The sequence below is a fragment of the Protomyctophum bolini genome (genome assembly GCF_963924005.1).
Source record: "Protomyctophum bolini genome assembly, chromosome: 5".
Taxonomy (NCBI): domain Eukaryota; kingdom Metazoa; phylum Chordata; class Actinopteri; order Myctophiformes; family Myctophidae; genus Protomyctophum; species Protomyctophum bolini.
In genome coordinates, this window is record NC_137866.1 from 28,460,626 (window position 1) to 28,484,289 (window position 23,664).

The window sequence follows — 23,664 nt, forward strand, 5'->3', positions numbered from 1 at the left end:
AAAATAAAAGGCAGACAAAAACAGACAAAACAACAGTACACAACATTCCTACAAACTATAAGGATAACAAGACAACTCACCCTGTTTCTGTTTTCCTCCCAGAATCTTCCCCAGTGAGTGGTGGGAGAGGCTGGACAGCAGACGGCTGGACTTTGAATTTCACATATGTGGGGATTATCTAACAAGGTACCATTTGAGTGGGCAAAACCATACATAATACTAAATTGTTTATAGGGTCAATATAAGTAAAATTATATAGCCTTTCCACAGGAGTATCTTTTTATATTTTTCAAAAAAGAATACAAACCGCATATTACAAAGTTATCCCCCTCACTGGTGAAAATTCCGGGAGGAAAAACAGGCAAGCACCAGGGTGAGTTGTCCAGTATTCATTATAAGTACATGATACAGTCATAATCCGCATTACATCACAGCAACCCAATCACAGTATACTTTTAAATCAAAAGTCCAGCAGTCCTCACACATCCTCAAGCGGAGACGGATTCAATTTCTGAATGAATTGAAAGAATGGACCCCATATCCTCCCAAACTTATGGGAAGAACCATTTAAGGAAAGTCTAATCTTCTCCAGTTTTACAAGATGTCCCTAATCCAGTGAGTGTGAGTGGGCGATTTCCATCTGATCAAGATTAGTCTTCTAGCTAACAGTGACAAAAGCCAAAACATCCCTCTCTGGTTTAGAGAGACGGTACTGAGGGGAAAACACCAAACAGAGCCGACGTTTCTATTTTTAGTGGTGTGAAGGTGTAAACTTCCCAGTGGTGGAAAGTAACTTAAGTACTTTTACTTAAGTAATATAATTGAGTAGCCTACTTTTCCCACCACTGTAACTTCCCGTCGTCATGGAAACACACTGCTGTTGACAGAGGGCTGACAGGTGAAATGTACTCGCAGCATTACTGCCATGCAGAAATACTTAAAGTCCTGTAATCAAAGTGTACTTGAGTGAGTAAAAGTACAAAGGTTTTGGCATAAAAATGTACTTAAAATTACCAAAAGTTAAAGTACTCACTATGCAGAATGTCCCTGTCAGATGTACAAACTTTTGAAAATAGCATTGTGGTTATTGTATACGTTTAGTAATTAAAATCTCAATTTACAAAGTAAATTTACAAATAATTGTAGTGGAGTAAAAAGTACAATATTTGCCTCTGAGTGGAGTAGAAGCAAAAGTATTGGAAATTGTAAACTACAAATACCTCAAGTGTACTTAATATTAAAGTACAGTACTTGAGTACATGTACTTGGCTACTTTCCACCGCGGCTGACAGACAGGTGGTTGTCATGCAAATTATGTAAATCTGTGCTTGGCATTCTTTGTTGTCAACACAAGTTTTTCTCCACTAGTTGTACTCGTTTGACTCGTTCCCCCCCCCCCCCCCCCCCCCACTGCTCACGAACCTGAACCCTGCATACAATAGTCGCTTTGGCGTTGGTGTCACTACATGGATTTGTACTATAAATGGGCCATTTACTGTTAACTACGGAAACTATTGCAGTACTGTAACTAGAGATACATGGGTTTAAAACGTATTTTTTTGTTCTCACAGCGAATGGAAAACAGGCACGTATCAGACAACGGTAAACATATTTTGTTTAATGATCCAGACACGCGAGCGTTCGCTCCCAGTGGATCTACAGGACCAGACGCCAAGGTTTTCACTCCATGATATCGACAAGACCAGAGGAGGAGGGTCGATCCCTGCTGCTGTGGTCCAGGTCGGTGAGACACTTTAACCCATCCTCTCATTTTGACCTGGGAACGATTCTACAAATGTCTTCTAAATCCTCACGGTTTTCTAAAAATAAACTGTTTCTAGACCAGCTGTTCTCAAACTATATTTCATGTCAAGGAGCCCCAGAATTATATAATTGGCTTCTGACCCCCATCTGAATGTAGTTCCAGGGACCACCCAGAAGCAAAGATTTGAGTTAAAAACGTTGAAATATATATTCCAAATGTGCGCCACATTTTCACGAATAGGGAGCTTTATGAGCTTGTAGATCTGCTATTGTTCAGTAGCTAAAGTATAACATAATGCTTAGCACCAAAAGGGGTTCCCGCCTTAAATGGGAAAGTGTCTCAAAGGGTCAAACAGAACGAGCAGAGCAGACATGCCCAAGACTTTTTACACACCATTATAAAGTTCTCATTTTGATCATAGAACCCAATTTCTAAATGTCAAGTCTCCAGGTTTTCTTCATGTATGATGACACATATTTACTATGTCACTATTGCCTATTAGGAGTCCCAACTATAGTACTAGTGGTTCTCAAATATGTTTTATTTGCAAGGACCCCCTTAACTCTGTGTACAAAAAAAATAACCATTTGGTTCCTTGAGTTACAGACCTGTTATGGTTACTCAGGGCTAGCTCTTTGTTTCTGGTATAGAGCACCAAAGTATGATGTCAACATCGGTAGAGGGTGCAAATCCACAGGTTCATGTACTTTTTATTTGCATTGTAATTTTAGATCGCCTCATAAGAACTGTGTTTGAAAAATAAACATGTCATCCCGGCCGCTTCACTCATATCATGGATATGAAGAATCAACTGACTGAGAGAAAACGCTATTGTTACTGCTACTGAATTGGTTACATTTTCGCTAGAAACAGACGGTATCATATATGAGTGACCGCAAACGATACAGAGACACCTCCCTGACAATAACGCAGAGACAGCTTTATTTCTGGACCACAATGCTTATATGAAACTATTTTAAGATCACCCCATGTTATTCTCCATAGAGAAATTACTTCCGTGAACCAGGCAGAACCAGGGGATGAGCGAGTGACGTCAGGACTTCGGCGCTCTATTATTATTGTCCACAAATTTAGTTTATGTCTGTGGCAAAAATGTCCACCGACTCCACCACAAGCCCTTATGACAATGTCCCCTGGACATGCTACAACAACCACCGTTCTTCATTTACAAGCTTGCAGCCAGTGAGGAGCTGTGAGCTTGTAATTCTGCTATTTTTTTTATATCCATGGCATAAGTCTGGAATGACACACCGATGCGTTCCTGGCTTTGAATGGGTGATTTCACCTGATTGCGAACGCAATGAGCACTTACTATGAGACCTAGCAGATCATGTCTGTCTGTCTGTCTGTCTGTCTGTCTGTCTGTCTGTCTGTCTGTCTGTCCCGCTATCCAAATATGGAGTGTGTTGCATCAGCAATCACTCAGCTCCATATATGGGCACAAAAGGGGCCAGGTCCACTCAGCTCCATATATGGGCACAAAAGGGGCACCATATAAGGAGTCCCCAAAGCAGCTATACGTCCAAAACCCAAATATGTACGAGCTGCGTTCGCTTCCCGCGTTTGCGCGTCTTACTCGTCTATATAGCTCTATAGGGCTGGCTGTCTTTAGGACATTTGGTGCTATATCAGAACCTTGAGTACATTGTGTATTGTACGATATATTTTTGTTCAACATTACAGCTTTATTCCAAGGTTTGGCTGTGTGTCTTTTAAAAAGAGATAACATACCTAACATATCGTGGCTGTTCTGAGCTTACAGTAAAAGCAATGGCACTGTACTAAACCAGTGGTTTTCAACCCTTTTCATATAACCAAGGCCAATAATGTATTCTGAATTTGAGCCACGGACCACCATTTGATGAGATGACACAATTCCATGCTGTATTAATGTACCAATAGGAGAGATAACAGGCAAACTATCAAAGTAAAAGGGTTAAAGATCTATTAAGGGTCCATTTGGTTACCAATTCTCCATCATTTAGCTGGGGACCACCTGGACCACCCCTCAAGGACCACTGGTTGAGAACCACTCAACCAGTCACGCATCGTGAGCTTGTAGATCTGTTATTTTTAGTGAATGTTCCCCCCCAGAATAAGGATGCTGGGGTTTAAGTGGTTAAACGGCAAATATTTTGAGTCTGTCCTAAACAGATATTCTCTCCAGTCCTCGTGTCATAATGTATCTTAGGGGGGAAAGATTTACATATTTACGTACCGTTAATATGACAAAAGGTGCTGTAAAGTAGTTACTGTGAGAGTGAGGTCTAGCCAACACCAACTCGGGATTCCTGGATCGCTGCCTGTCACACTTTCCTATCTAACTCTGCAGGTTCTTGAGCTCTGTAGTATTAGCTGTTGCACCACCGATCTACAAGCTGTTATTATGGCCAATGTTCCCAGTCCCACCAGAATAATGGATGCTGGGGGTTCAAGTGGTTAATATAACTGTGCATACAGTGAGATTTCATCTTTCTCTGGCCGTCCCTTTATTGTTCTTCATGGAAATAGTAATAGTTCAGGTAAGCTTAATGCTGTACTCTGTAAGGGTCATCATGTCCCACCCAGGATTCAGACCCTAGCCTACCGCACATGTGCTGAATCAGTGGTCATTGCCATGGGGCTTGTGGTGGACATTTGTCAAAATTCCATTTCAGCCATTTATGACATACAAAATCACAACCGTGTGCAGTGAGGGGAGCTCTTATCATCTTACAACATCGAGGAGGGAATTTGGTATAGCTTGGAGCAGCTATAAATGTTACTTTATTAAATGGTCATCTAATCCATCTAACTAATATTAAAGTCTAACTCATGTTGCTATAAGATTAGATAAAACAAAGGGTGTCAAAACAAACATTAAATTATCTTTATTGTTAAAGGGATTTAATGTTTGTGTTAGGGACAAAACAAACTTAATTTCTCTTCATTGTCAATGGCGTTTTTAAAACGAACACTGAAAACTAAAAACAAACTTTAAACCTGTATATAGGAGGGGCTAGCGCCCCTCAAAAGTGAGTGGACAATAATATTACCACCGGAAACACAAAGAGCTAGCCCTGAATGACCATAACAGGTCTGTAACTAGGGTTACACGGGTCCATGGCTAGTGGAAGTGGAACCCCTATAGTTCCATTTGAACACTCTTCCTTACAAATAAAACATTTGAGAAACACTAGTACTAGTTGGACACTAGTACTAGTTGGGCATACATAGTGTCACAGTAAATCAGTGTCATACATATTCTGAAGAAAACCTGTAGTCTTGACATTCAGTAATTGGGCCTTATTATGAGAAATAAAAACATTTATAATGGTGTGTATTAACAGAAAATCTAAGATTTGCCATGATGTCTTTGTACGGACAATTTTGGATCCGTGGTAAACATTTCAGCACATGAGAAAAGGCAGACAGCCTGGGCCTCACCCCCGAACCCACCTCACCCCTGCCCACTTTGACAGGTTGTAATGGTTTAGGATTGATGACAAAGTACAGCGTCTTACAATGGGTCTGGTCCACAAGATTCGATACAGCACCAAGATACCCATGTACCTGTCTAAATACTTCCTTCATGTCAATGAAGTCCACACCCACAACACCAGAGGGAGTTCAACAAACCATGTGCAACCCAGATTCGGCACAAACAAGGGACTAAATGAATTTCGCTCCTATGCCACAAAAATGTGGAACGACCTACCAACTGTCATTAAAACCTGTGAATCCCTTGACTCCTTCAAAACCGCTCTTAAGGGGCACCTACGGACAGCTGCAATTTGAAACTGGCCCCCGTGAATCCCCCACCCACCCCTCACTGTTTACGTTTTTCCCCTTTTTTACCTCCTTTATGATGATTTCCTGTTTTTGGCTATATAGAAGTGTATATTTGTACGTCTCTAAATGTTATAATGAATTGAAAACAACCCTCTTGTAAACCATCTTGTAAACAAGTGTAATGCTTTATGCTGTCGTCCACTCACAGTTAACAGTTTTTGTATTGAGTTGTACTTGATATGTACTGTAATTCTGCAAACTGTTAATAAATACTTCAATCAATCAATCAATCGCTCATGTGGGATAAACTTTATTTTTACCTTTAGGCGGCAGTACCAACTGTCAGCCAGTAGGTGTCCTACCAGACCACAGGATGTAAATGTCTCAACAGAGCAGGGAAACCAAATAATCTTCTGTATTTATCACAAAACATGCATTAACCACACAAATAGCTGAACTTGTAGATCTGCTATTTTCAAAAGTAATTTTTTTTAAATACATTTTTGGCATTGAAAAAGTACGGGTCCATTTGGTTTCATTTTACATTTGGACAACTGGTTGAGGAGAACCGCTGAACTAACCTCTTGGGTTTCTTTGCACACATGCACACGCACACGCACATGCACATGCACACGCACACGCACACGCACACGCACACGCACACGCACACGCACATGCACATGCACATGCAGAGCGATGGCGCGGACCTGGACCGGCATGCTGCTGCTGGGCACGTGTCTCCTCTACTGCGCCAGGATGGCGCTGCCCGTCTGCGCCGTCAGCATGGCGACCACCTTCAGGTGGACCAAGACTGAGTCCGGCCTGGTGCTGGGAGGGTTCTTCTGGGGGTACTGCTTCACCCAGGTCCTAGGAGGACACGTCAGTGACAGGTATGGAGGTGCTTCACCCAGGTCCTAGGAGGACACGTCAGTGACAGGTATGGAGGTGCTTCACCCAGGTCCTAGGAGGACACGTCAGTGACAGGTATGGAGGTGCTTCACCCAGGTCCTAGGAGGACACGTCAGTGACAGGTATGGAGGTGCTTCACCAAGGTCCTAGGAGGACACGTCAGGGTCAGGTATCGAGGTGCTTCACCCATGGTCCTAGGAGGACACGTCAGTGACAGGTATGGAGGGTCTTCACCCATGGTCCTAGGAGGACACGTCAGTGACGAGTATGGAGGGTCTTCACCCATGGTCCTAGGAGGACACGTCAGTGACAGGTATGGAGGGTCTTCACCCATGGTCCTAGGAGGACACGTCAGTGACAGGTATGGAGGTGCTTCACCCAGGTCCTAGGAGGACACGTCAGTGACGAGTATGGAGGTGCTTCACCCAGGTCCTAGGAGGACACGTCAGTGACAGGTATGGAGGTGCTTCACCCATGGTCCTAGGAGGACACGTCAGTGACGAGTATGGAGGGTCTTCACCCATGGTCCTAGGAGGACACGTCAGTGACGAGTATGGAGGTGCTTCACCCAGGTCCTAGGAGGACACGTCAGTGACAGGTATGGAGGTGCTTCACCCATGGTCCTAGGAGGACACGTCAGTGACGAGTATGGAGGGTCTTCACCCATGGTCCTAGGAGGACACGTCAGTGACAGGTATGGAGGTGCTTCACCCATGGTCCTAGGAGGACACGTCAGTGACAGGTATGGAGGGTATTCACCCATGGTCCTATAGGACACTTCAGTCTTCAGTGTCAGGTATGGAGGGACTTCACCCATGGTCCTAGGAGGACACCTCAGTGACAGGTACAATATGGAGGGTCTTCTGATGGGGGTACTGCTTCACAGAGACCCTACTTTTGTTTTGCGTCTGTACAGTTTTACAGTGTTACTGAATAGAAATGCATTTGGAGATTCAATGATGTGGATATAGTTTGTTCTGGGTGGAGAACAGGTATTGGTTGGGTGGAGAACAGATGAAATGGTTTAGAATAGATTGCTGAAGGTCCTTTGCCTTGCTCTGTCAGGTTGGATGGAGAACAGATTAAATGTTGCATTAGGTTTATACAAGGTTTATTAAATAAGGATAGGAAGCGAAGACCGTATACGGTGGACTCCATGTTGCTCCCTGGAAGGAAAGAAACATGCGCAATTGAGACCAAGGAAGCTGAACACGGAAGTGTTGGCTGCATATAACCCATTGCGCATGTTTCTTTCCTTCCAGGGAGCAACATGGAGTCCACCGCTTCCTCACCTTATTTAATGAACCCTGGGTTTATAGTTTGCTATACTGTACGTTAGGTTGGGTGAAGAACATAGATTCAATGATGCAGTAGGTTCATAGTTTGCTCTGCTCCGTCAGGTTGGGTGGAGAGCGCGTGCTGTTCCTCTCCACAGTGTCCTGGGCCTTCATCACGGCGGCCACTCCCCTGCTGACCCTCCTGGGCTCTCATTCGCTGGCCGCTATGACCACGGCCAGGTTTCTCATGGGACTGTTTCAAGGTGGGTACGGTCCGTGGAGTTATCGGTTTATTATTAAACAGAAGTATCATTAACCTTTAAGCCAAGTGGTGTCTGGCTCACAAGTTTAGAACTACCGCCTAAGAACAGTAGTAGAGTAGAGAAGTGGCTGGATGGCACTTACGCCTTCTAATGAGAGCTCAAAAGCTCTCTTGGAAGAGCCACCCATCGACTAATCTAATATATGGCGTATATATTCCCAGTGTTTCTTCACTAGTCCGATCCAGAAGAACACAGTTTGCCGGCCACTGCTACAGAGCTGACAATGAGGTTATATCTTCCCTTCTCTGGAATCCTGCCTCAAAGCAGACCAGAGGTAGAAAACTGTCGTTCCCTGATGTCATCGCTATAGGGACACAGTAATCAGTATCAGTAAGCAGGATCTGGGGGTGGCAATGAAGGACCGGGAAGTCTGGCGTGGCATTGTGAAGTCCATGATCTTGACCGCGGTCGAAAATGATGATGAGAACAGTAGTTCTGTTCTGTTCTCCACCGGTGGGTCGGGCCCAGATGACAGTGAAGCAAACTATTTATTTTAAGACCTTTTTAATACCCTGGCCTAGCTCTGGTCCATAGCCCTAATGCCCTTTGCTGCCGTTGCATTAAGGCTCTGCCACTCTTTGCTTCTATAGCCCTCACATGACTCACAGACTAGCCTCTCATCTGTAGCAGAAATATATAAAAAAACGTTTGACCTACCAATACAAAGGCGGCTTGTGTAATTAGAAAGCCTACTTTCCTTAGTGGACGCACTCTGAGCCCTCCACCACATGTATATAAATCTCATAGACATTTCTTCCTTCCGGAGAAAAACCAATTCCTTTCTGGTCAAAAAGTGCAAGGAAAGTAGGCTTTTTAATTACACAAGCCATCCTTTGTATTGGTGAGTAGGTAAAACGGGAGTAGGTAAAAAGGAAGAGAACAGTCCCATAGCTCTAATGAAGGCATTAGAGCTATGGATCAGAGCTATCCCTGGCCTAAAAAGAAAGAAAAAGAGACCATTGCTGCATCAAACATATAACCAACAAACTATATTATAAAAACTGGTCAAACAATGCCATTGGCCAAATTGTCACATAATATGAAAGAGGTAAAAATTGTGAAAATAGTCGATCTAAAAGCTATTTTACACAATATTCATCTATGGAACCGAAACTTTTATTCCTCAACTCTCACACCACATGTGTCAAGTGCTTGTCAGAGTGTGGGGGGAGTGTAGGATTGATTTCAAGGTTTAGCTTTTTGTTTTTAAATGTTTAAATGGTTTGGCACCCATTTATCTCTCTGAACTACTCATACCGTATGTTCCCACAAGGACCCTCAGGTCGTCTGACCAGCTTCTCCTGGTGGTGCCTAAATCAAGGCTGAAGCCCTCAGAGGGAACCGGGCTTTTGCAGTGGCAGCTCCCAAGCTCTGGAATGAGCTGCCTCTGCACATAAGACAAGCCCCCACTCTTCAGGTGTTCACGCCTCAAGACATATTTTTATTCTTTGGCTTTTCCAAGCATAGTATGAGCTTTTGATGTTGAAAGTGACACTGTGTACTGTATGTTGTTTGTTTTTAAATGAAGTTGTGATTTTTATTATTTTATTGTAAAGCACTTTGGTACAACTTGTTGTTATTTAAATGTGCTATAGAAATAAAGATGGTATGGTATGGTATGGTATGGTAGGGTGGTCACCAGTTCAAATTACATTGAGAACCCCTGATTTAGAAGTCCTGATCAACAAACTGTACCTTACTTCTAATAAATTCATATGTGTTTTCCTACAGGTGTTTACTACCCATCGTTAGCCAGTGTGTGTTCACAGCGCGTCACTAAAGGAGAGAGAGGCTTTTTGATGAGCACTATGAGCAGCGGCTGCTACCTTGGGTACGTCGCACGCACGGCACGCACACACACACCACACACACACACACACACACTTGCTTGTGGTTGTCCATCGTGTCCGATGATGACCATCTTCTCCTATTTGTGAGTCCTCTGGTGGCTGTATAGTCCGATCCTGGATCCGCAGTCACGGTTGCAGACCAGGCATATGAAAGCGGTACTGGAAGCGGTACTGGGGGGAACAGGGGTGGCTTTGCGGGCATGTCTCTTTGCACGCTTTGCTGCACGGTGTTGTGTGCGCTGGCTTTCTATATACACACACACACACACACACACACACACACACAGTTTATTTTTATTTTTTCAGAACCATTCTGATGGGGGGTGCGGGGTCTCTAATGTTTCAGAACCATGCTGATGGGGGGTGCGGGGTCTCTAATGTTGTTTCAGAACCATTCTGATGGGGGGTGGGGGGTCTCTAATGTTCTTTCAGAACCATGCTGATGGGGGGTGCGGGGTCTCTAATGTTGTTTCAGAACCATTCTGATGGGGGTGGGGGGTCTCTAATGTTCTTTCAGAACCATGCTGATGGGGGGTGCGGGGTCTCTAATGTTGTTTCAGAACCATGCTGATGGGGGGTGCGGGGTCTCTGTTGTTTCAGAACCATTCTGATGGGGGGTGGGGGGTCTCTAATGTTTCAGAACCATGCTGATGGGGGGTGCGGGGTCTCTAATGCTGGAGTGGTACGGCTGGGAGAGTGTGTTCTACGGGACTGGCCTGCTGTCTGCGCTCTGGGCCTTCGTTGTGTGGCACTTCCTACTGGAAGGTAAGGTCATTTATATTATACACCTCACTTCCTACTGGAAGGTAAGGTCATTTATATTATACACCTCACTTCCTACTGGAAGGCAAGGAAGCTTTGAGAAGGAAAGTAAATGGTCAACGTCACGTGACACTTTCATGGACACTTTCATTGGAGCCAAAAACTCACACCGGAAGTTCAATGAATACATGGCAGTGAATGGAGCCGGCTGGACCAGCTCATAACAAACATTATTTCTGAACAATTGAGACCGTTGTCATATAATCAGTTCAGGAATATACAGTAAACAAAGACATATCACAGGTTATTTTCTAATCACTTGCTTTTCGATTTGCACAGAGTGCACAATATATCATTTTATTTGAGGATCTAAACAGCAGCAGGTATTGTTTCTGGCTCGGAGGTATCGCGAGATTTGACTGACAGACAGGAAATGGTGGGAAGTCTCGCGATACTTGGTACGTTCAGAAAGGTGCTTTGTTATCTTTCTCTGTAAACATTACACAGTGTACACATCGTAAAGCAACACAGCAGACAATAATGTGTTATAACAATGTCTTCTGTTTTCTTTCCAGAAGCGATTACTTTAAAAAGGGTCGTCTCAGTCATTCAGAAAGTGTTTGTTCATGAGCTTGTCACTGAGCTCCATAGCTGCTGAGCTCTCATTGACTCCAGTGCATTCTGCTGAACGTCCGGGTAGTTTGGCTCCCATGAAAGTGTCCATGAAAGCTGTCATGGCGCAGTCCAGTCACGTGACCTGCATTCTCCTTCTCAAAGCTTCCTTGCTGGAAGGTGAGGTCATTTATATTACTACAGCGGTGCTCGTTGGGCACTTGGCCTACTTGGAACGATGCAAGTTGGAAATTAATGCCCCACCCAGATATTATGTCTGTGTCCATTTTATGCCCATATATGGAGTTCTTTGTCAGGCATGCCCAAATATTGAGTCTATGCAGACGTCAGAATGATGTCAGGACAGGCCAGCTCCATATATGGGCCCTGGGCAGGGGCCCTGTCCAGACAGGCAGAGGCCTTTTTGGGGCGGTTCTGGACAACCGTGGGTCAGACAGAGGGTCGACACCGGGTGCACACACACGCGCGCACACACACACACACACACACACACACACACACACACACACACACACACACACACACACACACACACACACACACACACACACACACACACACACACACACACACACACACACACACACACAGAGGCTGTTGGGTGAAACATTTGGTACAGTATGTCAAAAACTGTTCCTTTTTGATGGGCGCCAACGTCTGGCTTTCGGAAATTACATGATGTGGCAGCCAAGTCTGTGGACTTTTAAATATTAGTTTAGAGCACTAAATTACGCTGTTTATTTATTTATGTCATTAAAAGTCTGTAGACTTGCCATATGACGTTATTTCTGAAAGTCAGATGTTGGAGGGGCTGGCGCCCCTCAAAAGGAATCTAAAGTAGTGAAACTAGCCGACTGATTTGTGTGTGCCTGACGTATGATACAGTATGACACATTGAGGTTAGAATAACACGCTCCATATTTGGGCGTAGCTGCATTGGGAACTCCTTATTTGGTTAAGGCCGAGTCATGGTGACATGAGCGTGATGTCACAGGTGTTGTATACAGTGAGTTCCACACACGGTGACGTCATAGTTGTAGAGAAAATAACAAGGGCACAGCACTATCGTTCCTCAGGTACGGACAATAAAGTCTTCTAAAATACATTGTGATTTGAATGCATAAAACTTTAGCAAACATTCTAAAAGAAGAGTTTTACCACAACCGACCAAGCACAGTGTGTGTGTATTGTCACTCGGAGCCAAACATGGCTTCACAGTCTTTTTCAGAGGAGGGTTTTTCCTGTTCGGTGTGTCGTGGCAGGTTTAAACATCCCGTTCCGTCGTGTAGGTGTAGCCACAGCTTCTGTACAGCCTGTCTGCAGGAATGTCGGACGCATAAGAAGAAAATGGATTGTCCGCTTTGTGAGAAAACGAACAAAAGAAAATGTCCGCCCCGTAACCTGCTGGCCCCGCGCGATGCCTTCATACGGGAGAAATGTCCCAAGACGGAGCCCAAGGAGGCAGCCGGCGAGGAGAAGTCACTGAAGCTCTTACGGAATAAACTGAAGGTCTTCGATAAAGTCAAAACAAACTGTCAGCAAGCGGCGGAACACATTAAGGTCCAGACCCGGAATACGGAGAGGAAGATCAAGGAGCACTTCAAGAAGCTTCGTCACTTTCTAGAAGAGGAAGAGGAGCGTAGGATCGCCGCACTGAGGGAGGAAGAGTCGATGAAGAGTCGGGCGGTGAAGGAGAAGATCGACGACCTGAGCACAGAGATGTCGACCTTTTCGAACGCAGTCAGGGCCATAGAGGAGGAGGAGGAGCTGAGAGCCGAAGCAGCCTCGTCTCCGCAAAACCACAAGACTGCGGTGGAAAGACTCCGCCTCACGCTGCAGGACCCGCAGCCAGTCCCGGCGGGAGCACTGATAGACGAGGCCAAACACCTGGGCAACCTGAGCTTCAGAGTCTGGCACAGGATGAAGAGCGTGGTCTCCTACACTCCCATCATCCTGGACCCCAACACCGTCCATCCCAGACGGATCCTGTCCGACGACCTGACCAGTGTGCGACGCGGAGAAGAGGAACACGACTACCGGCTCCCCGACAACCCGGAGAGGTTCGACTGGTGGTACAGAGTGTTGGGGTCCGAGGGCTTCCGCGCGGGGACCCACCGTTGGGACGTAGAGGTCGGAGACGCCGCCAGCTGGACACTGGGCGTGTTGGCGCGCTCTCACCGCCGGAAGGGACGACAGCTGGGTCAGTTCTGGAGCATACATCTGTACGACGGTCAATACGCGGCAGGCTCCGGGGAGGCCGCGACCGTTCTCTCGGTGGAACGGAAACCGCGGAGGATCCGATTCCAACTGAACTGGAGCAGAGGGAAGCTGTCCTTCTCCGATCCTGACAGCGACACGCACCTACACACCTTCACGCACGCTTTCACCGACACGCTCTTTCCGTACGTGTATAACGGCGACGATACTCTCCCTATTAAGATGTTACCGAGGCCGATCAGTGTGATAAAACATTAAGCGTTTAATCATAGCGATCTACCTGGGTACGATGTGAGGTGGGAATGCACGTCCCACATTGTACCCAGTGTGGGACACACTACCATAGTCAGCCAGTTGTTTGGTTGGTTGGTTGGTCAAGAGCCTTAGAGACAGAGTTACGCAAACTGTGTTCACTTCATGAGGCCAGTCCAATGGCGGCTCTCCTACATAGACTTCTATTGAGAATGGGGATAACCAACTGGGACAAGTCCTGGACCGGAAGTAGGCAGAAATGCATTGGACTCAGGCAACAGCCCAGCTTTAATGATCTTAAATCTCTTTATTTTAGATTGTTTTGTAGTACAACATAAACATTAACCCATTCTGACCCGAGATCAGATTATAAAAAGGTCTTCTACATCCTGACAGTTTTCATTCTGACCTGAGATCAGATTAAAAAAATGTCTTCTATGTCAGCTCTTCGATTCTTTAAAAATAGCAGACCTACAAGCTCGTAGCGCGGTGGCGCGCTACCGAGTTTTCAAACAAGGTTTGAAAACCTGGTTTTTATTTTCTGACCACAGCTATATTATTTGATTGTTTAGTAGCTTCCAGGGCTCTCGATGATTGTTTTTGTTTTCCTCTGCTTTATCATTGATAAAGTTACTTTTAGCTGATTTAGTCATGGTAGTTACAATGTTTCTTAGCTTGTTTCGTTGGGTTTTTAGGATGCCCAGTTGGGTTTGGAGATCACTGTCGAAGCGCTTGGCTAGCTTGGACTTGCATTTAAGAAGTTCAGAGCATTTTGTCTCCGAACAGGTTTTGACCCTGATGGTTCTCAAAGGAGCCAAGCCATGCTTCCTCGACTAGTGAGCTCCTGAGCTCATCGGACCAATCCAGATTCTTCAGTTCAAGGTTAAAGGCCACGCTAGAGTAGGTTTTGAGGTCACTAGATATGACTGTCTTGTGACAGCCAGACTTTAGTTTTTGTTTTTTGCGGGTATACAGAAAATCATAAAATGATCACTAAGCCCACATACAATAACCCCTTTCTTGGAGATTCTGGATTTGTCCCGAGGTCAGAATGAGATCAATGACAGTTTGAATAGAATCACACACTCTTGTGGGTTGGGTAATTAGCTGACTGACACTATGTAGATCACAGAACCTACTGAATGACTTAAACATAGGTGCTTCCTTCCGTTGAATGTCTGTATTGTAGACACCAATCAGGATTTTCTCTACATGTTCCTCCACAGCTAAGCACCCCTCGAGAATATCATAGAACCCATGCTGGTCAGGCGGTCTATACTGTGCCAACTAATACCGCATTTTTGAAAATGAATTCAACCCACACAGTTTCAATTTCATCATGCTGCAAGTCAGTACGAGTAATGTATTCAGTATCTTGGTGAATATACGGTACATGCACCACCACCATGCCTGTTTCTGTCGTTTTAATGGTAAACGGCCGGTGCATTTATATAGCGCCTTTATCCAAAGCACTTTAAAAAAATAAAATCTATGGTTGTATTGTGTGTTACAGGTCAGGTCTTCCCTATGAAACAGATGCTGTGCAGTCAGGGTTCCAGCTGCACTTTACCCAGGTTTAAATGGCTGGGCCTTCTTAAACATCCCTCTGTGTGGTACAGTAAAATATTATAATGTATTCTATATTATCTCTGTGGTACAGTAAAATATTATAATGTATTCTATATTATCTCTGTGATACAGTGTTATAATGTATTATCTGTCGCTCTACAGTATGTGGTACGGTAGGGTAAAGTACAGTAGGCCTACTGTACAGTGCTGTATAGCTAAAAGACAAGTCATTTCATGTTTAGGTGCACCCGAGTGTTGCACAGATCTACAAGCTCACAACGCGTCTCACTGTCTGTGAGATACAACCTGATTGGCTGATTTTGACCACCAAGTGTAAAGTCAGCCATTTTACGACGTCATCAAGGCCACAGCAAAAAGAAATGTAGTCGATAGAATAAACTGTAGATTTAGTAGACTAAAATCACATATTTAGTCAACTAACAATCTGAGAACCCATCGTCAAAAAAAAAAGGAAAAAAAGTCCTTTTCCTGACGGAGTCGATGTAATTTGACCTCAAACTAATTGCAAAAAAACCAAACTCAGCTGATTTTGTATCTTACATATGTCCTGAATAACATACAAAAAGTTGCCTGAAATTGTCTGAGGGGAAAGTGTTGAAAATTGCCTGTACAGTCTGGCCACCATAGACATCCTATATAAGGCAAATAATTTCAAATTTTCCTTTTGCTTTAAGTAGAATGTGACATGTCAAACTATGGTGTTTTCATGATGCTGAGTCCATAGCCACTTGCCCAAATGTGCTGACCTCATCACATTTGTGATGACGGCTATGGCCGTTATTAGCCCAAGGAGTGTTTTTATGCAAAACTAATGCTTGGAATGGACTCAGCATCATGAAAACACCCTAGTTTGACATTTGTCACATGCTACTTAAAGCAAAAGGAAATGTTGAAATTATTTGCCTTATATAGGATGTCTATGGTGGCCAGACTGTACAGGCAATTTTCAACACTTTCCCCTCAGACAATTTCAGGCAACTTTTTGTATGTTTTTCAGGACATATGTAAGATACAAAATCAGCTGAGTTTGGTTTTTTTGCAATTAGTTGGAGGTTGACCCCTTTTTTCCCATATAATGCCTGTACTTATCTGCCTCGAGAGCCTAACTAAAACTAGACTAAAACTAAATCCTTTCAGACGAATAAAATATGACTAAAACTAAAGTTTATTCAAAAGACGATGACTAAAACTAAATCAAAGTTTGCCGTCAGAATCAACACTGTTGTGTTCCATTAAGGTTGTTCTCTCTCTGTCTCTCTCAGTGCCATGGTTTTCACTCACATGTGCTACTGCAGCACGTCATACACCTTGCTGTCCTGGCTGCCAACATACTTCAAAGATACATTTCCACATGCCATGGTAATAATAATAATAATACATTTTATGGTATCCATGTTTGCCTTTTGTTTATATTGTTCTGTTATTATTTCTCCCTGTAGTGTCAGTGTCAGTATGTCTGTCTATGCATGCTGTGTGTGAGTGTGGCAAGTCTCCTCTTACCAACCTTTAACTCTTCCGAAAAGTCCGTCCTTAATAGAAATCCAAGAATGCAGGAAAATCCATAATCCTTAATGGATCAAAAGTTATCTTTATCCACTTCATCCAATAAGATCCAATACGAATGTCTGTCTCTCTCTGTTCACACTGGACTGACAGAGCCACACTCCCCATGCAGGCCAGGTGCCACAAACATTGTGAGTGCCAGCACCTGGTGCCAATCACTCAATCTTCAGGCCATTCTGATAGGTGAGCCTTTGGCAGGGTTTCTCCATATCACTGTTTAACCTCGCATCACCAGGCTTTCCACCTCGGAGGAAAGCCTGGTCTGTGTTCCAAAATTGCTGTGTGAACCGGTCTGGAGCGGATGATTATCGCTAATGCTGTAGATAGAATGTAGAATGATGCCCAGGTCTAATCACTGCAAGACTCATGCAGCAATAATATGCACTACAGCCATAGAACATAGATCAGATTAATAGAAAATAGCAAAGCCCATCATTATTGAAACAAGAATACATAGAAGCACAATCATGTGACTATGCAAGGGCACATAACAGAGGTTAAAAATTGAAGTTATAGAGCGTCGCAGTCCCACCCCCTTTCATGATGACGCCAGGCCCAGGAAATAATTCCCAATGCATACAAAATGATTAGACAAACAAAGCGTTAGCCCTAAATGACCATTATGTCTTTACCTCTGAGAGGGGTCCATGACAATAAAACATTTTGAGTTTTGAGTTTGAGAACCGCTGTCCTAGTGGAGACTGGACATTCGGTAATTAGGTCTTATGATCAAAATAAGAATATAATGGTGTGTAAAAACAAAATCTATACTGTATGTGCCACGGACGAGGCCAAGTCTTTGCCACGGACACTTATGTCCGTGTACAGACATATTGATGACCGAGTGTTAGGCCCTTTTTGAGACTAGCTCCTCGCCACAAGTTAGGTTAACTAGTCTCTGCTGCCATGGGCTTAGATACCTTCACCAGCGCTTATAGAGCGTGACAGCGTCGCAGTCCCACCCCCTGCGAGGGCACCGGAAGAGAATTTCCCATTCATTTTTCAATAGATGAAAGTATTTATTTAAAGACCTTCAAGCCTCGGACAAAGCCAACAGCCGAGTTGACAAGAAAATAATTGTTTATTGTCATGATTTGTCAACTGGGCTGTTGGCTTACGTCCATGTACGGACATATTGATGACCCCTGACCGAGTGTTAGGCCCTTTTTTAGTATAGCTCCTCGCCACTCGCCCTACACACATCCACTCGGTTTGAGCATAGATATATTAATAATAGAGACAGCACTGGGATTCCCCTCCCACCCAGTGCCGTCTCAATATGCTCAAACCAAGTGGAAGTGTATAGGACGAGTGGCGAGGAGCTATAGTTTAAAAAAGGGGGCTAGTTTTAGTTGACTCTAAAAGGCTTTGCTTCCTGCTCCTTCCAGGGGTGGGTGTTTAACGTGGTGCCATGGCTAGTAGCTGTCCCCTCTGTTCTCATAGCAGGCTGGCTCTCAGATTCCCTCATCAGCCAAGGTACTCTCTCATATTCCAATACCCAAAATCTCAGCCACTCGCTCACTCACACTCGATCACTCCAGCATGGCAGTGTTACCGTGAAATTGGTGACCAGCTGAGATATGTGACCATCTTGTGGACTTCACATAACTTACATGGAGGTCTTTAAATACGTAACAAACCACAATGATTTACATTCGGACACGGACATGTGATTGTTTACACGATTGTCACATATTTCAGCAGGTCACCAATTTCACTGTAACACTGCCATGCTGGAGTGAGTCGTGTGAGTGAGCAAGTGGCCGAGATTTGGGGTATTGGAATTTGGCTCTATAGTCCTTCTTGTGTTCCTCCTTGTGTTTATCAATGTGTTTAAGAACATTTTGTGTTGATGTGTCGTTTCACCCACAGAATTACTTATCTTCTATCAGTACTCACCCCACAAAGCCTTGAATGAATTCACGAGCCAATAATCCAACATCTGACTAAATTAATTTAATTGGAGATCTATCTATATAATCTTTGATATCGTTTTATAGCAAATATTGAATTATTGGATCAGGAATGTGGCAAAAAAGATCTCTGCAAAGTCGAGGCGTCATGTGGGTCAGTTCATTGATAAGAAGGGGGAAAAAGTATCCCAGAATGTGCATGGAACTAAGTAGATTTTTGCTGGAAGAACATGTTGATGACACTGCTTTCTTTCCGTAGGATACAGCATAGTATCTGTAAGGAAAACCATGCAGGTAAGTGCATGAGAAGTAATATATCAATTACATCACATTCAGAGGGGGTGCATACAGTACTTAGTTTAGACTAGTCATTGGTTAGACATAAGGGTTGGGAGAGGTTATGGTTAGGTTTAGGTGTGCTGCCCCGTGGGAGGTTAGGTTTAGGGTGAGGGTTTGAGATAGGTTGTAGTTGTAGGACTAATGACTGGTCTAACCAATGACTAGTCTAAACTGACCCAATATGGTTACCTCTCTCTCTCTCTCTCTCTCTCTCTCTCTCTCTCTCTCTCAGATGTTCTCCATGGGTGTGTCCAGTATCTTCATTCTGCTCCTATGCAGACCGCTGGCCTTCCCCTCAGCCCTGGCCCTGGTCTCTGCTGCCATGGGTTTAGCTACCTTCACCAGTGGGTAAGTAATGTTAACTAGTCTTACCTTCACCAATGGGTAAGTTACAGTATGTTAACTAGTCTCTGCTGCCATGGGCTTAGCTATTAACTGTCCGTACACAACCAACAAAAGGACTAGGGAGTGACTGTTCTTTTGCTGTCGCCGCCGCCCCCGCCCCCGTACTCTGGAACAAGCTACCTCTCTGGAACAAGCTACCTCTCCCCATCCCATCTGCCCAGTCCATCCAGGTTTTCAAATCTCTACTGAAAACACACCTTTTCTCTTTGGCATTTCATTGTATTATTTTAATACAGGGACTGCGACGCAACGCTCTATGAGTTCATAACATGTTTCTTATGTTATAAACATGTGTACATAATATTTTCATCATAAAGTAGAAACTGTGCAGCCGCGTAAGCCGTGTTGTCAGTGTTGGATGGGAATGGGAAACCTTGTATGTCCAAAACCGTTTAAAACCATTATAAAACAATGAAAAAAGCAGATCTATTTCTGCTGTCTGTTATTTTCACCACTTATGGGGGACGTCAGCATGCACTCTTGGTTCAAGGTTCAAGGTTAGCTTTATTGTCCCTTGCAGGAAATTGGTTTGCAGCCAGATAATAGTAAAAAATACACACAACAAACAGCATTCAAAACAAGGAAGCAGGAAATTAATTTATGAAAAGAAGTTTAAATATGTTCATAACTTGATATCCATCTATTCAGAGCTTAATGTTTCAGTGCTGTGTGTGTGTGTGTGTGTGTGTGTGTGTGTGTGTGTGTGTGTGTGTGTGTGTGTTTGTGTCAGTGGTGTGTCTGTGAACGTGCACGACATCGCTCCTTCGCATGCTGGGGCTCTTTTCGGTGAGTAATAATAACAATGGATTTTATTTATAATGCACTAAACACATAACGACATAAGACCCTCTGTGGCAAATGTTAGATTTAGTTTTCTTCAGGTATTTAGGTCCATTTGGTTCCATTTGAAGACTCTCGGAGTTAAAGATCCTGTATAGGTCCATTTGGTTGCATGTGTACACTATCAGAGTTACAGACCTGTAAGGGTCCATTTGGTTCCATGTGTACACTCTCATAGTTACAGACCTGTAAGGTTCCATTTGGTTCCATGTGTACTCTCTCAGAGTTACAGACCTGTTATGGTCATTCAAGGCTATCTTTATGTGTTTCTGATAATATTTTTGTTCGCTCATTTTGTATTTCTGTGTAAATTCTGACCAAAATGTCCACCCACAACCACAAGGTCCACCCACAACCACAAGGTCCACCCACAACCACAAGGTCCACCCACAACCACAAGGCATCATGCCAACATGGATCGCTGGCGGCGGGTTGTAATACAACGTTGTCACTGATGTCAATAAGCACTGAATGTTCAGTCAGACAACTCTTAGAATTAATCTAGAATATATATTTATTAAGCATAATTGAGCATAGATTGGTGTCATGGCTCTGTCCCTATTAACTTTTTAGTTAAGTTATAAGCCAAGTAGAATTACAGGTTATGAATTAACCCATTTTGGGCGAGAACCCCTTTTGGTGTTAGCAATATGTTATGCTTTAGCTATTGAAAAATAGCAGATCTACAAGCTCATCATAACGTGCCACGAGTGGCGCGCTACGAGCTTGTAGGTCTGCTATTTTTGAAAAATCGAAGAACCACTGACAGAAACATAGCTTTTTCAGAAAACTGTCAGGATGTAGAAGACATTTCTTTAATCTGATCTCAGGTCAAAATGGGTTAAGACCCCCATGCAGGGTGATTTAGAAAGGGAGCCTACAGGTGGATGCTGGGGAGGCGGTGGGATTTGCAAAACCTCATGAGCATCAAGCGAGGCAGGGAGGCAGCAGGGAGGCACGTCCTCACTGCAGGAGAGAAGCCAGGAATGAGCAGGCAGAGAAGTTTAAATAGCTGCTCTGATCAGGTAAAGAGTGCATGATTGTGCACCTGACCAGGTAGACGCGCTCTGCCTGAACTAGCTAAGCAGGCTGAGCATAATGGATGTCATGGCGCTGTCACTGTCACGGGTACTGTCATGTTATATATTCACAGTATTCATGACCTCTCTCTTGATTGGATACTGTTGGTATCCTGCTGGTTTATTTACTAAAGAGCTGGAGGGATGTTACTGAACAATCACTTTAATCACCATCTATTATTTATGTTTATTTATTTATTTTGCTACAGGTTTTATGAATATGTGCGGCGCTTTCATGGGTAAGTGATGCGTCTCGTTATGTTAATTAGTCATTGTGGCAATACTGACAACTCTGCTAGAGATTTTACACGTAAAGGAATACAATAGATTTCATGGGGAAGCTCCAATGAATGAAAACCAAATGCCATGAAAACAACAACGGGAACAGATCCATTGTGGACCCTCTCGAAAACGAGATATTGTATCTCAAGGGGTATTCCAAATAAAGAATTTCAATCATCAATCCATCTTGGATCTGATATGTATTATTATTATATTAAAAGAATAACAGGGACAGATATTAATAACTGACATGTAGACCTGTTTGAATACTTTGTTGTGCATTGTATGAAAAGTATAGAAAATAGCAGTTCTAACAAGATAAGATTTTCTGGAAAAAACAACGAGAATGGTTTGCCAGAGTTAACGGGGTGTGTGTGTGTGTGTGTGTGTGTCTTTTCTGCGTGCGCATGTGTTTTCTGTGTGTGTGGGTGTCTTTTCTGTGTGCACATGTGTGTTTGCTGTGTGCGTGCGTACGTGCGTGTGTTGCAGGACTGCTGCTGGTGTCGTTCTCGGGCTACTTGAACGAGGTGACCCGGTCCTGGGTCAACGTGTTCTCCATCGTGGTTCTGGTCAACGTCAGCGGCCTGGCCGTCTTCCTGCTGTTCGGAGACGCCCGGAGAGTGGACACACCTCTGACTGACCATCAGACACACCTGACTGACCATCAGAACACTACCATACACGTCTGACAGACTGGGCGCTTACCATCAGAACACTACCACACACCTCTGAACAATATGGACACCGACAGCCACGTGCACACATCAAAGGGGGCTTCACTCCCTGCCCATTTGCCCTTAAAACTGCCCTGTCCAGACCATGCACGTCCCTATAGTGGACACTGACCAGCAGGACATCATGACACACGTCTGAACAATGCTGGCTCTGACCGCTCTGTCTGACTGACCGGGGTCTACACATACCTGACCATACCTGGTTAACATACAGGCTCTGTCTGACTGACCGGGGTCTACACATACCTGACCATACCTGGTTAACATACAGGCTCTGACTGACCGGGGTCTACACATACCTGACCATACCTGGTTAACATACAGGCTCTGACTGACCGGGGTCTACACATACCTGACCATACCTGGTTAACATACAGGCTCTGTCTGACTGACCGGGGTCTACACATACCTGACCATACCTGGTTAACATACAGGCTCTGACTGACCGGGGTCTACACATACCTGACCATACCTGGTTAACATACAGGCTCTGACTGACCGGGGTCTACACATACCTGACCATACCTGGTTAACATAAGGCCCCCCGTGCGTGGGCTGCCCACCCAACTTCTAGACCAATCAGTGAGCGGGGTGATAGGCAGCCCAGCGGCGTGTGCTGTAATGTTGTAGTTTTCTAACCTTTAGAGAACTACTTCTTTGCCTTTTTTTCTTTTCTTTTTTTGAGTGGTGCAACCACTCCAAGGAACAGCAATGTCCGTGTTCACATATGCGCCTATGTGGGGGGGGGGTGGGGGGGGGGGGGGGGGGGTTGCACCACTCAGTTCACACGGGTGTGATTTTTACTATTTTGAAAAACATTTTTGAATAGACACACCTGACTGACCATCAGAACACTACCATACACGTCTGACAGACTGGGCGCTTACCATCAGAACACTACCACACACCTCTGAACAATATGGACACCGACAGCCACGTGCACACATCAAAGGGGGCTTCACTCCCTGCCCATTTGCCCTTAAAACTGCCCTGTCCAGACCATGCACGTCCCTATAGTGGACACTGACCAGCAGGACATCATGACACACGTCTGAACAATGCTGGCTCTGACCGCTCTGTCTGACTGACCGGGGTCTACACATACCTGACCATACCTGGTTAACATACAGGCTCTGTCT

General features: G+C 44.4%; 1 protein-coding gene across 5 annotated transcripts; it reads left to right on the forward strand.

Moving 5' to 3' along the window:
- Nucleotides 1–1,434: 1,434 nt before the first annotated feature.
- Nucleotides 1,435–22,993, forward strand: LOC308315863 (voltage-gated purine nucleotide uniporter SLC17A9-like). Of its 5 annotated transcripts, none has more exons than XM_080764094.1 (13): nucleotides 1,435–1,744; nucleotides 6,250–6,447; nucleotides 7,867–8,006; nucleotides 9,798–9,897; nucleotides 10,557–10,681; nucleotides 15,294–15,393; nucleotides 16,633–16,729; nucleotides 18,322–18,409; nucleotides 19,106–19,140; nucleotides 19,418–19,533; nucleotides 20,321–20,376; nucleotides 21,719–21,748; nucleotides 22,281–22,993. In XM_080764094.1, exons 2-13 carry the CDS (start codon nucleotides 6,254–6,256, stop codon nucleotides 22,478–22,480), a joined length of 1,281 nt encoding a protein of 426 aa, XP_080620220.1. In that variant the 5' UTR covers nucleotides 1,435–1,744; nucleotides 6,250–6,253; the 3' UTR covers nucleotides 22,481–22,993. The 5 variants fall into 5 exon arrangements, with proteins under 5 accessions (XP_080620220.1, XP_080620217.1, XP_080620218.1 ...); XM_080764091.1 differs by having other exon boundaries at nucleotides 1,435–1,740; XM_080764092.1 differs by having other exon boundaries at nucleotides 1,435–1,740; nucleotides 16,666–16,729.
- Nucleotides 22,994–23,664: the final 671 nt, after the last annotated feature.